General features: G+C 37.7%; 1 protein-coding gene across 1 annotated transcript in view; it reads right to left on the bottom strand.

The window, feature by feature from the left end:
* The window catches only part of Smp_181240 (glutamyl-tRNA(gln) amidotransferase subunit B (mitochondrial and prokaryotic) pet112-related), a gene marked incomplete at both ends in the record, with an annotated part of 18,016 nt that extends 2,854 nt beyond the window's left edge, over positions 1-15,162 (bottom strand). Inside the window, 6 exons of the mRNA XM_018791233.1 lie at positions 115-258; positions 4,886-4,964; positions 9,578-9,662; positions 12,250-12,486; positions 13,374-13,737; positions 14,920-15,162. Of these exons, the coding sequence (XP_018645569.1) occupies positions 115-258; positions 4,886-4,964; positions 9,578-9,662; positions 12,250-12,486; positions 13,374-13,737; positions 14,920-15,162 (1,152 nt within the window). The remainder of the gene's footprint in view (positions 1-114; positions 259-4,885; positions 4,965-9,577; positions 9,663-12,249; positions 12,487-13,373; positions 13,738-14,919) is intronic.

Below are 15,162 nucleotides of genomic sequence, written 5' to 3' on the forward strand. Positions count from 1 at the left end.
AGGAATCCCGTAATAGGATGAAACGTCCGTCCAGTGCTTGTAAGTTTTCCACGGTGGTCTAGCTTCAATTGACTCATGATCCTCACTCTATAAAAGAAAAGGTGTTAAACCTACCAGTTTAGGATAATCATTAATTAACTTCTCACATTGAATTTTAATTTGATCTGGATCTTGAATTAAAATTAGATCATGTTTGACAGCTAACTCATGAACTGAAGAATATGTACTTTCATCATTGTGAATAATTAGACTCAATAGCTAAGACCAAAAAGAGATAAAGAGAGAACAATATATTGAAATATAGCAAAACAAAATCGATAAACCTTTTTCCATAGGGACACAATATAATAAATCAATGCTGACTTAAAAAGAAATGATACAGTATTGTGGTGCACGCTACTTATGTCAACAGACATTTTGACGGAGAGCGTGGCATAGACTGCGGCAAAGAAAATGGGACGATGAGAAGAACCACCACAAGAGCGACTGTTTAAAGAGGTACGAATATGGTATATGCTACTTATGTCGACAAACATAAGTAGTATATAACACTAATCAAGAATGAGATACCTGGTAGTAGAAGGTCGGGAAGACCAAGTCGAAGAGAATGGGAACAGAGAGTAATAGTTATGAATAATGTAGGAACGATGACGTTTGAGACAACTGTTGGGGGATTTGCAAATGAAGTACTGAACGTATCGTTTTTTACATTATAGCAAAAAACTCCGTAACTCTTTATTAAAATATATTGGTTGTCTCCAACTGTGTTCTCATTCACCATACTCTTATTGTAAACTGATTTAATCAACAAAGCCATTCGTCAAAAAAAACATAGTACCCAACTTCAGTCAATTTATAGATTATTCTTCATAAGTGATTCATTCTATTACGACTGACACAATCGACATTGCATAAGGATCGTGGGTAACATAAAATGTATTCAGTTCACACCAAAACTTAAAGAATTTCGTTTCAGCCCAATATAGTCCCAATGTGGTAAGGAATCCTAAACTAAAATGTAACGTTTGTTCATTCCTTCTTGAGAATAAGTTACAGTGATAATTAAAACAAACACAGTTCTCATTTTGTCTCAACTGAAACAATTAAGAAGATATATGACTAATAACACACGTGCCCCCAAATGCCCTGGTACGGCCGAGAGTGGGGAGAGTTCGCTCTCCCTCTCCAAATGCTCTCATATGGCCACGCGTATATAGACTCTGCCAAGGAAGTCCTACTCACTGCCTTCTCACACCACGGGTGTTGTTTACGAAATTGAGAGGACGAAAAGCGAATGTCCGGCGCTATAACCGGGTTGGTGGACACAGAAAGTCCACCTAGGGAAGTTGGAAAACCCTGATTGCAAACTAATGGTGAACATGGGTTCCAGTATCCTGAGGGAACAAATGGCGTATGAATCAATTGTTGGTCACCGGCTACCATGGGACTGCATCTCCTCACGATGCTCCACTGCCTTGTGGATCAGACCTTTAGGTCAAAAGCTCCGGTTGTGGCTCCCTAAGAAAATCACCTGTTTCGGTTTGGGCACGTGGGCAGTATCACAGTCCTCACACAAATGAAATGAGATTTAAGTGGCGCTTATATATATCTGGTGCCTCCTTGTACCAATATTTACGTGTTTAAATAAATAAATAAAACACGTTCTTCAAAACAGCCCGAATCTTTTAAATTCTCTTTTGATCCGTCTTAACACTAGTGAACTAAAAGTCACCTATTCAAATAAAAAGTAATACAGATATTTATTTATTACTTAATTCATTGCTTCCAGTATTACGTTTTTGTACATACTAATTACACTACTTAAATTTATTAATGAGTAACTTCACTAATATTGGAACATTTCTCATGCGAATAACAGCTTTATAATGACGAGTCTATTGTCTTTCAATCTCCTTCTTTAAGTTGATGATTGAAGTTTTGTTCGTCATAAAATGATTCGTCTACTTTGAAATCCATTATCTAATTCTCATTTCGATCAAATGCTGATACTCTGGCTTGAAACAACCGTATGTTGTTTTGTGATTGATGAAACTTGTAATCGAAGTTATCGACCATGTTGTGGGTGTATTCCAGCTTGTCCGTTTTGATGATGATGAACATATCGTTCACATAAGGAATATACATTTCTGGCTTGACCTTCGGTAGAACCGAGACTTCCAGTCTCTGGATCACTGCTTCTGCAATAAATCTTTATATTAGTGTTCCTTTCGTTTCATCGTAGATTTTATTGTTGGATTGAAAAATATGTTTATTTATTTATTTAATCACATACATATTGGTACAAAGGGCACCGGATACATATGCGCCACATAAAGTAATGAGAATAGGAGGGGAGAGGGGGAAGATGAGTATATATAGAAGAAATAAAAAAAAAGAAGAGTAATGATAGGGGGAACTGAAATGTACAACCAGAAGACACTTTCAGTTAGGAAAGTTATAGCCACTCTTTATGAAGAAAGTAGGATAGAGCAGGATCGCCACTGGCTTCTATTCTGAGCCATATCTGATAACGTCTCTAGCCAGTGTTGCACCATCTCTCGGACCCCAGCCAGGGAGTCGTGAAGGACCAACAGAAGCTAGCCCTTTGCAGCTCTCTTTCATGCCACGACACCATGTCATACACTGACCTCCTCTCCGCTTTTTCCAACCAGTCCCAGAGTCGGCAAATAATGCACGACGTGGAAGTCTCTGGGACGACATTCGTGGAACATGTCCAGGCCACCGAAGTCGGTGTTTCAAGATGGTGACACCAATTGAATTATCGTCTCTGCGCCCGAACACACGATGCCGAACCTCTGCATTACTAACACGGTGTTGCCACTGGATGTCAGCAATCCTTCGGAAACAACGATGATCGAACACAGAGAGACGTCTAACATCCTCAACTCGGAGAGTCCAGGTTTCACAAGCATAGAGCAAACTGCTCTCATCGACGCGTTGTAGATCCGACCTTTTACAGCCAGACTAACATCACGAAGGCGCCAAAGATGGCCCAGATTGGCATAAGTCGCTCTGGCTTCCATTATACGTGCATCGATCTCATCACTCACGCCACCACCAGCACTTATATAGATACCTAGATACACGAACTTCTCAACTACTTCAATCTGCTCACCATCCAGGGTGAGTACAGGATGAGAATCCTGCCAGTCTTGTAGGAGTACTTTGCACTTGGAGGGTACAAAGCACATGCCGTACCTGCGGACACTGATTGCCAACTGATTAGGTGCGGATTGCATGCCTTAGGTATCATCGCACAGTAAGACAATATCATCGGCATACTCGAGGTCGAGAAGTCGTTCTCCAGGCAGCAGATCCACACCGCCATTACTTACATCCATCAGAGCTGTTTCCAGGATGTCATCGATGGCAAAGTTGAAGAGGAATGGTGAGATTGGGCAACCCTGCTTAACCCCACTGCTCGAATGGAACAAGGGAGAAAGGTGGTTGTATGCCTTCACTCTGCCTGAGGTGTTCGTATACAGGGCCTTTAAGATGTTAATGAACTTCTCAGGTACACCCTTCTTCAATAGACAATCCCAGAGAACAGTCCTGTCCAACGAATCGAAGGCAGCCTTGATATCAAGAAACACTGCGATTGTTGGCCTGCGATAAGTATGACGGTGTTCCAACATTTGGCGGAGGGTAAAGATGTGATCAATGCACCCTCGACCAGAATGAAAACCAGCCTGCTCTTCGCGAGTCAATCGTTCTCGGGTTTTAAACAACCTACGAAGAATGACAGAAGCCAATAGTTTGGGCGCAATCGGAAGTAGACTTATCCCCCGATAGTTGTTACAGGAACAACGTGAACCCTTTTTAAAGATAGGGACGACTACCGACTCATTCCATGATGTTGGAACACTTTCTTGATCCCAAACCTTTGCAAACAACACAGTCAGTTCCTTAGCCAGAAAGTCACCACCATCTTTAAAAAGAGCCGGAGGTAAGTCATCTGGGCCAGGTGATTTGTAGCGCTTCAAGAGTTGGAGTTCCTTGCAGACTTCCGCCTCGTTTGGTGGATCAGTCGTCACCGGCCATGGAGGGCAGGACAAACTGGTTGATGTTGCCGGAGCAGCAGGCCAGCTGAACGACCCTTCGAAAAATCCCGCCCATCGTCCAAGACGTCGAGAGATGTTAGTGATTGACATCCTGTCATCATCGTAGATTGTTTCACTCACACCAGACTTCTTGCTGCCAGTAGCTCGGATGAGTTGGAAGAGCTTCCGGCAGTTACCAGATGCAGCTGCTGCTTCCATCTCAATAGCACGCTCCGACCAAGCGCGTAAATAGTATAGTCAGTACAAGTCATCATTTCATATATTTGTGTGAGGGCTACGATACAGCCCGGGTGCCTAAACCGAAACAGGTGATTTTCTTAGGGGGCAACACCCCGAGCTTTTGACCTAAAGGTCTGATCCACAAGGCAGTGGAGCATCGTGAGGAGATGCAGTCCCATGGTAGCCGGTGACCAACAATTGATTCATACGCCATTTGTCCCCTCACGATACTAGAGCCAGCCCATGTTCACCATTAGTTTGCAATCAGGGTTTTCCAACTTCCCTAGGTGGACTTTCTGTGTCCACCAACCCGGTTATAGCGCCGGACATTCGCTTTTCGTCCTCTCAATTTTGTAAACAACACCCGTGGTGTGAGAAGGCAGTGAGTAGGACTTCCTTGGCAGAGTCTATATACGCGTGGCCATATGAGAGCATTTGGAGAGGGAGAGCGAACTCTCCCCACTCTCGGCCGTACCAGGGCATTTGGGGGTAATAGTATTAAATGTTAATGAAAAATATTTTTTTAAAAAGAACGAATCTACAACTCAATTATTCAAAGTAATTTACTGAAAAATCTAACTTACTTCAACTGCTGTTGATCCAAAAACTTGTCCAGTTAAATTCATTTGTATAAATTCAGCCAGTTGTTCAACTTTAGGAAGACTAAATTTTGATTTTAAAAAAAAAGGTTTATTTATCCACATAAAATAAACTGAGAATATGTTAATGAATATCAGCAATTAAGTTAAGTAAAATTAAGAACTAAATATGAATAGTTGAAATCAAGAGTCAATTGAAGCTAGACCACCATGGAAAACCTGGAAGCACTGGACGGTCGTTTCGTTCTATTATGGGACTCCTCTTAGACAATAACACCGATGGATGACGGTTCAGTGGTCTATCGGTTAAGTGCTTTGGCGCGAGACTGATAGGTCCTGGGTTGGAATCTCGCGAGTGCGGGATCGTGGATGCGCACTACTGAGGAGCCTCGTAATAGGAAGAAACGGCCGTCCAGTGCCTCCAGGTTTTCGATGGTGCTCTAGCTTCAATTGATTCATGATTTCAACTATGAAAATACTGAAATCTCCACAAAACCGCTTCTGATAAATATGAATAAACTGTGTTATTTCAGTAAGCTGGGTGCTGAGGTAAATAACTACTAGCCGTTTTATGGCCTTTATTTTGCATATGAGATACATTTGTGTATGAGCTGGAATATGAACTGGGTTCCCCCATACTAAAGAAGGTGGTTTTCTGAGAAAACTAATCCCTGAACCTTTGACCTAAACGTCTAATCAACAAAATATAGTGGCGCAACGTCAGAAGATGCGGTTTTATGTTAAATAAGTGTTCCTGACATTTGTTCTATCTGGATCCTAGAGCCAATATATACCACTTGTTCGGGGTCAAGGTTTTTCAACTCTCCGAGGCTGACTCTCCACGTCCACTGACTCAGCTTAGATACCAGATATAGCTATTCGCCCTTTCACATTTGTGAAAATCTGCCACGCAAAAGCAGTTGGAAGACCCTCCCTGGTTGAGGTTGTAAACACATGACCATATGAGAGTATTCTGATAGAGTGGACGCTTCTATCATTTGTCCATAAAAAGTCATTTAGGGCTGCCTTCATTTATATCTTTGATTATCCTTCCAATGACAAACAAGTAACTATTAATTATACTATTTTTATTGAATATTTTGTACATAAATAGTGTAAATCACTAAAAATGTACAAATTTATCCATTCCGTTTCTAGTTGCACTATCTGTGTGAAAGTTAATTATACTGAACCAGTTGCCCAAACGAAAACAGATGGTATGAAACTCGAATCTGAGACCGATTGATTGAAAATCCGGTTCTTCATTCACAAATTCATTTGGTTTTACGTATATCAGTAGGGCTTTAATTATTTGAAATATACATTGGTATTCCTAGTAAGTTACCTAAATTTTCTACCACACCGAATTCAATCTTCAATACGAACCCCAAGACAGTCCTACTATACGGAGTTGAAACTTCGAGAACTACCACAACCATCGTCAAAAAGGTACAAGTATTTATAAATAGTTATCTACGCAAAATCTATTTATTTAAACACATAAATACTGGTACAAAAGGGCACCAGATATATATGCGCCATGCACAAATCTCATTTGATTTGTGTGAGAACTGTGATACTGTCCAGGTTCCCAAACCGAAGTAGGTGGTTTTCTTAGGGGGCCACACTCGGAGCCTTCAACCTAAAGGTCTGTTTCACAAGGCAGTGGAGCATCGTAAGGAGATGTAGTCTCATGATAGCCAATGACCAAATATTGATTTATACGCCATTTGTTCCTTCAGGATACTGGTGTCCATGTGCACCATTGGTTTGGAATCAGTGTTTTCCAACTCCTCTAGATGAACTTTCCGTGTCCACTAACTCGCTTAAAGCGCCGAACATTCGCTTTTCCTCCTCTCAATTTCGTGAACAACACCCGTGGTATGAGAAGGCAGTGAGTAGGACTTCCTTGGCAGAGGCTATATACGCGTGGCCATGTGAGAGCATTTCGAGAGAGATGAACAGCGGACTCTCCCCACCTCTTAACCGTACCATGGCATTTGGGGGGGGCAACTAATTAAGTAAATATACATCATTATAACAATCATTTAAATGAAATAATTAACTTACCGTTTTACAGTTTTATTTTTATTTAAACCATATATATAACCAGTAATCCAAAAACTTAATTCTTTAGCATAAATTAAAACACTGAATTGTTCCATTTTATCATTATTATTATTATTTAAATAAATCTCAATTAAATGATTTAATGTTAATTCATATAATTGACATAATTCATTATGTTCAATTAAAACAATTACACGATTTAATAATAAACCATGTTCAATTAATAATATTTGTTTTTTATATTCAGGTAAATTCATTGACCAATTTATAGAATTTAAATGATATTTTTCTTTAATACATTGTATACAAACTTGATTATTGGATGGTGATGATGTCGATGATGACGATGGTGAGGATGCGAATGACGACAATGATGATGGTGATGACGACGATGACGATGCGGATGATGATGATGATTGAGATGAACATAATGAACAATTTGGTAAAATTTTAATAGAAGGTAAATTTGGTTCAGGAATATAACGATAATCTTGAGCTAATTCTTTATCTCTCATTCGTAAAGTTACACTAGAATCATAATCATTATTGTTATCAATACGATAGGAGTTAAAATATAAAAGAAGAATAATTAACAAGTGAAAATATGATGAACAACTAATGAGATAATATACATTGAGAAAGATAAGTATTTATGAACAAAAATGAAAAAAAAACTTAGCGACGTTAGTCACATTACTTATACATAAGTAAACAACTAACTAATCTGATTGTAGGGGGTTGTTTGTGGAGATTTTTAGTAATTTTTATATATAGTCGAAATCATGAGTCAAATGAAGGTAGACCATCATCAGTGGTCTATAGGTTTAAGTGCTCGCGCGCGACACTGGTAGGTCCTGGGTTCAAACCTCACGAGGCGGGATCATGGATGCGCACTGCCACTGAGGAGTCCTATAGTAGGACGAAACGGCCATCCAGTGCTTCCAGGTTTTCCATGGTGGTTTAGCTTCAATTGACTCATGATTTCAACTATATATAATCAGATTGTAGTTTAAACGTCAACCGCCTTAACCTCGATACGACTTGATTTTTATTCGACTATCAACAAAAACCAATCACAGTAACTCAGTCATACATATATTCTCAGTCGAATTTTCAATCTTGATTCTAACTTCATTTTATACGTCTCGAACCACACTATTTTTTTAAAAACTCCTTTGCTTTTCATCGAATAGATATATATTTCTCACTTTACTGATGATTAGAGAGTATAGCTAGTTGAATCAATGTATGATTGTATTAACTCTTAAATTGTCGGCGAGACTATAATTTATGGACGAGCCAATGAGTAGCGTTTGAGGGATTTTAAAGTCACGGCGCCTATTTCAGTACCTGAGGCTCATGTACGGTCGGTTTACAGAGAATTTTGGAGAAGACTTGACAATTAAGCAGCTACAAGAAATGAAACTACTGAGAAGTTCCTGTATTTGTAATTACGAGTACTAAATGACTTGTAGACCTTGTGCAGACTACCGTGATGTTGTCCTTCGATGTAATATATGTTAAAGAAAGACGTTTGCTAGAATAAGAACCCCCATACTGAGACTAAGGCATATTATTATAATTATCGCCAACTGTATAATAAAAGCACCAGTAACATTGGCTGCAATAATCGCAGATGTTACTGAAGCTTCGGCTGTGCAGTAGTATGAGTATTGTAGGGACATATCTATAATAAAAATGATAACCTTACACAATCGGAGTACACACAAACAATAATTAAGCTATGTGGTCGAAGCTGAGAGGGTTTTTATGATCTTATCATGGCTCCAGACACCAACTATCATGGAGGCATATGGATGAGTTCCTCTACCTTATGCATTACGATTTTGAAAGCTTTTTCAAACATTGACAAGTTTTTGGACCATATAAAAGAAGTGTATCCACTTTAATTATTTGGTTTTGTATAATATATTTTTACTCGGTGCTAACTGTTTACTGATTGACTAACATTTCTCAAGGTCACTTAAGATTCATTCAAAGGTTGTCCTAAATTGTAGTCTCGCCAAATTGTCTAATTGATTGATACAATTATGATCATAAGAGCAAAGCAGATCTTTTTTAAAAAAGAAACAGATTTCAGATCAAGAAAAGGTATAAGTATAAATTGAAATTTACAATCTAAAGAAGAATAGTAATCTATGATTTATGGATATATATTGGGGATGTTAAATCCTCAGAACTTACTTGGCAAATGACTTATTTTTGTAAATTTATTTGAATTTCCTTGTTTTCGCGCCGAAAGCGCTCCTTTCACCTTTGAGTCGTATTTCTCACTTGGAAATATCCTAAACGTTATTGGTCCGTTGTATCTTTTTAGTGTGGTATTTTGTAATGCTTCCTAAGGACAACTTTATACTGTATAAATACGTTTGATTTCTTCCTATTGTGATTGCTTGTACTTTGGCTGCTTACGGAATATAATTTCCCCTACTTCGTCTTGGACTTTTTCCTCTAGTTAATGTGTCATTGACCATTGTTCGTTTACCGAGAAATCGTAATTAGCATCAAGCATATCAATATAATAATAGGATTATTATACTATTCATGGAGATGAATATAATCATTTTTAAATTATTATAAGCTTACTTATCCACTGGATCATAGGACCGAGTTTCTTGTGTAATTTTTCCACCAGAATTGAGAATTTCAGATTGGCGCTTAATCTCATAGTCTGAAATGAAAAAACGCAACAAATTGTACATTAAAACTGAAAAATTTCTAATGGAGACAGAATTTTTTAGCATATGAGTGTCAGAATAATTGGAAGCCTTGGCTCAATGAACAATTTTTGCTCTTTGTTCTAGAATACACAACAATACATAGACAATACTCTAGATCGATCCTCCAGTGAACACAATCAATGGTGTATGTCTCTTTTACAACATGTAAGAACTCTTATCAGTCATAGCTCAATGGGTCCAGAGTGCGATCTCATATACAGGGTAATAAATAGCGATTGAGAAGTCGTAAACTAGAACGAAATAAATGTTTAGTACTCCCTAGGTTTCAATGGTTCTTGAGGCAATGGTATTATGAAATGAAAACCATCTACAAATTTAATTAACCTCTACAGTCCCCTCATCTAATTAGGAAAACATAATATTTACGTTACTGATATGCATTCAACAAAACGTTACGTGCTATACTACTTTTGGTCTACAATAAAGATTTGTCCAGTTTTTAAATCGTCTAGAATATTTTTTATTTATTTAAACACATAAATATTGGTACAAAGGGGCACCAGATGTATATGCGCCACACAAATCTCATTCAGTTTATGTGAGAGCTACAATACTGCCCGGGTGCCCAAACTGAAACAGGTAGTTTCCTTAGGTGCCACACCCAGAGCCTTTGACATAAAGGTTCGATCCGCAAGGCAGTAGAGCATCGTAAGGAGATTTAGTCCCATGGTAGCCGGTGACCAACGATTGATTCATACGCCATTTGTTCCCTCAATATACTGGAGCCAGTTCATGTGCACCATTGGTTTGGAATCAGGGTTTTCCAACTCCCCTATAGTCACTAGACAACAGTACAAATGCATATTGGTCTAGGTTGTCAGTCTTCATATTAGCAACACAAAGAGAGTAAACTAACAAGAATAAATGGAAATATGCGGCCTCGACCAATATTTAGCGATACTAACCAAACAAGAAGTTCACATCTACATGGATTCATGTACTGATATTATGTACTGGTTTGGCGGCAGTTCATTACCTTAAGAATGTGATAACATTAAAATACTAAAGAAAAAACACCACGAATTGCTATATCAAAAACATATAGATTTGACTATTGTATTCATTTAGATAGAGAAGCTCATTACACTTTACATTCTAAGATTAGAAACAATAATGTGTTTCAACATACGTTACTTTTGCATCTATCTCATCCATGAATATTGTGCAAAATGTATTTTAAACACTCCGTTTGCATCAAATTATGAGTAATATTAAAGTTCCGAATTTCTTCTTGACAGAGAAAATCAGTACATCTGTGAAATTATGTAAAGTTGTATCAGATGAAATTTAAAAAGGGTTATTTTTTACATATTACTCTAGGTGGATCCTCCGTATCCACCAACTCGGTTAAAGCGCCAGACATTCGCTTTCTTCCTCTTAATTAGAATAAATACTAGTGTTAGTGAGATATGGATTGGGTTCAGGCATAGTGCAAACACATAGTTCCCTTTATCATCTTGAAAAGAGTAAGAATAAAGCATGTTTTGGGCAGGGTTATATTGAGGCATGCTCAACGACTATTTCTCGGATAATGAGCGCTAGCAGATACTTAGAGAAGGTTCGATAATCTTCATATGTAAAAATTATAAATATACTAGCGTTTATTTTATTGTGATTCTTAACTCCATCCAACATTGCTATTTGAAGTATAACTACGGTCCTGCCCAACCGTGTTCTCGTTTGGGGACTGGTCGAGTGAAGTGGCGTCCAAGAATACTAAGCAATAAGAAAAGTTGGATCATAATAAGAGAAACCATAACAACTAGTTTATAAAATTTAGGCTTGAGTGTCACCTCTACTTTGAATTGCTTTCTCCAGAAGTATTCAACAATCAATATATACATTGACGAGTGGTGACTTGATTCTTCTTAATACTTTTGATACGAGTTCAAGTTCAAATAGGGAGTAGGTAAACCATTAAAATCATTAAGATGAACAGTTAAAATTAAGGTCAGCACATTCGGTATGTAATGTAGTTAAACACTAACTCTATTGGAGGTAGAGAATTTCCCAAGATGAAAGATATTCTTACAATAGCTCGTGAGTCTTTTGGGAATTAAATCGTTTTTCATATGCAGAAGGGGTTTTGTGGAGATTTCAGTATTTTCATAGTTGAAATCATGAGTCAACTGAAGCTAGACCACCAAGGAAAACCTGGAAGCACTGGACGGCCGTCTTGTCCTATTGTAGGACTCCTCAGCAGTGAGCATCCATGATCTCGCCTCGCGAGATTCCAACCCAGGACCTATCAGTCTTGCGCGCGAGCGCTTAACATCCAGACTACTGAGCCGGCATCCCATGGTGTTAATGTCTAACTTCAACCAATCCACGAAGTTGAGCAACCGTTAACCAATTGTCTTCAGTGACTTGGTATCTCACAACAGACGTGGCTGAACTCCATCATATAAATAACTAGTGGAAATCTTTGACGAGAAAAAATGTATACAATATTAAACAAGAAATAAAGCAAACAAATTAAAGATGGTGAACAAGTTAATATGAAATGAAACTACCAACCGATTGAAGAAATCACACCATGAATAGTGCTAATATTTTTAATTTCAACTCGAGGATTTTGATTGGCTATGTCCTGACCAATAGAAACATTGACATCAACACGGAGTTCACCAAATGCACCAATAGCATTACAACATTTTAAATGTCTTAATAAACGTGATAAATCCATAATGAATGCAGCAGTTTGATCAGATGAATTAAAATCTGGTTCAGTGACAATTTCTATAAGACCGACATCTGAAATGGATAAAGCAATTCAAAAGAGTTTGACTGAGGTATGAATGTCATTTACTGTATTCTGAAAATCACTATTATAACTGGTAAATTGGCTCCATTGGCATAGTTGTAACTGAGTAGCAAACTCCTATATCACTGTACGTAAGTCCCGACTCTATTGAGTCCTCGGTCTTACTCCTTTTACTTGGGAATCAGATTCCACCCCGATTTCTCGATTTTATTGCTTACGCTCGGAAACGAGAACCACTACGAGGCAGTGAGAACGCGAACGATTAGTGCAGTGAATATATTTTTCATGTTTAGTAAATGCTGGCACCCATCAGCAGAGTCTATATTAATTTATGTGAAACTTATTATTGCCTGCCGTGCAATGTTTTATGGTGCAGGAGTAGATTGGAAGAAATCTAGGAGCGGTCAGACCAAAACGTGGCACAAATTCATGAAGTCACTGACAAGTGAACTGAGCTATGTTGGTAGGTGTAGACTACATGATTGGGATTTGCGAGATGATAGCAACCGATGGTTAGAAACCTTGAATGACATGGCTCAAAATCGTTTGCAATGGCGAAGGTGCATCCACTCTTTGTGTTCTCCCAAATTCTTTATGTCCCTATCCTTTTTCTCTTTCCAAATTTATTTCACTGGATTATACTCCTTGAATAACATCTTCAAACCCTAATATTTCACATCATGCTTTTACTCTTACTACTTCTACTACTATGGGATTTGAATCGACAACTGGATCTCTGTGCGAATGTGGTATGGCAACTCGAACTGATGTACGTACGTACGAAGTTCTATGTTGTGACTGACTGACTGACTGTCTAATCAATTCGACAAACCATGAAAACAAATCAAACACACATATGATCAACATTTCAACTTACCAGAACGATTCAAATCAATTAAACTACAATCATGTTGTATATTATGTAAACTTTTACCGGTATCTTGTTCAATTTGTATACATTTAATACGAGCATGTGAACGATAATAAGATTGACCATTAACACTATATATCATTTCTGAATATAATGGATCAAGTTGTTCAATCATTAAATTATCACGTAACCAAATATAATCTAAATAACCATTTACTGAAATTGGTTTATAATACTGAGTAATTTGATAACCAGCAGGTAAATCTGTATAAAAATAATGCTTACGATCAAAATGTGTAATTGAATTGATATTACAATTTAATCCAATAGAAGCAATTACAGCAAGTTCAAGACAATGTCGATTTAATATCTATGGAATAATGAGATAATACGAAAAAAGTAAAAAGAAACTATTATCAGAAGGGGTTTTGTGGAGATTTTTTATTAATTTTATAGAGTTGAGATTATGAGTCGAATCTCGCGAGTGCGAGATCGTGGATGCGCACTGCCACTGAGGAGTCCCATAATAGAACGAAATGGCCGTCAAGCAGTGCTTTCAAATTTTCCATGATGGTCTAGCTTTAATTGACTCAGAATCTCAACTCTATGAAAGAAACTATTGTTTATTTTAATGAATTTATGATATAAAATTGCTGAAACACTATAATAAGTCAAATATAAATATATAAAGTGATATTGTGGTGTATACTACTTATATCAACATAAACGGTATACAATGACAGTCAAGAATGGAATGTCTGGCAACAGAAACTTGAGAAGATCGAGGAGGAAAGAACAGTAAAATTTGAGACAATTGATCGACATTTTGCAAAAGAAGTATTTACTGTATGTTTCTCAGTTTTTACTAACAGGTTCTATGATTTTGTGTTCGATTACATTCGATTTTCCCCATTTGTGTCGTCGTTCACAACCCTCAAATGCCCTGATACGGCCGAGAGTAGGGAGAGTCCGATATCCATACCCTTTGCATAATTTCATATTTGTGAATAAGAATCGGTATAACAACGACAAGAAGTACGTAAATGTTAAATATCATCCATTTATACCTCAAATATTCCGTGTGATATTTTAAAGCCAAAACTGTTAGGTGCACTTAAAATATACTACAATATAGTTATTTTATTCCACTGCTAGCCACTATCCATCTTCACTTACAATGCTTGTGAATTAAGGCTATATCGAGGCAATACGCACAGTATGCACATATGCCAATAAGAGACTGACCAGTGGCAGTCCTAAACATCAATGAGAAGATTCAAACAAACAATACTAAATGAATTTAAACTTCACTCCATTGCACAAGCAAGTGGCTATCAAGACTCAGTGGCCGAGTGGATAACACGAGGGCGTTTGAAACGAAAGGTACTGGGTTCGAGTCCCAGAGTGAGCATCAACTCTGAGATGCAGGTACATCCAGCTGACGAGTCCCAAATAGGACGAAACGCGCGTCAAACTGGATTCCACTGCTAGCCACTATCCATCTTCACTTATATATACTTTAATACTTTCAAAGTTCAACAGTTTCACTTACCGGCATACTACCAGGAATTGCAACATCATGTAAACCTAATTGTGTATTAGGAGGAGCTCCAAAACTATATGGTACATATGTAAACAATTTATTGGGTACAGATAATTGAGCATGAATTTCTAATCCAATTAAAGGGATATAATTTGTTATTCTTGTTGTTTGAGTTGAATATGATAGATGATAACATTGTGGGATAATTTGATTGATACAAAATAGATATTTATATTGTGAAACAACCTTCAT

This window comes from Schistosoma mansoni (assembly GCF_000237925.1).
Source record: "Schistosoma mansoni, WGS project CABG00000000 data, chromosome 3 unplaced supercontig 0141, strain Puerto Rico, whole genome shotgun sequence".
NCBI lineage: Eukaryota > Metazoa > Platyhelminthes > Trematoda > Strigeidida > Schistosomatidae > Schistosoma > Schistosoma mansoni.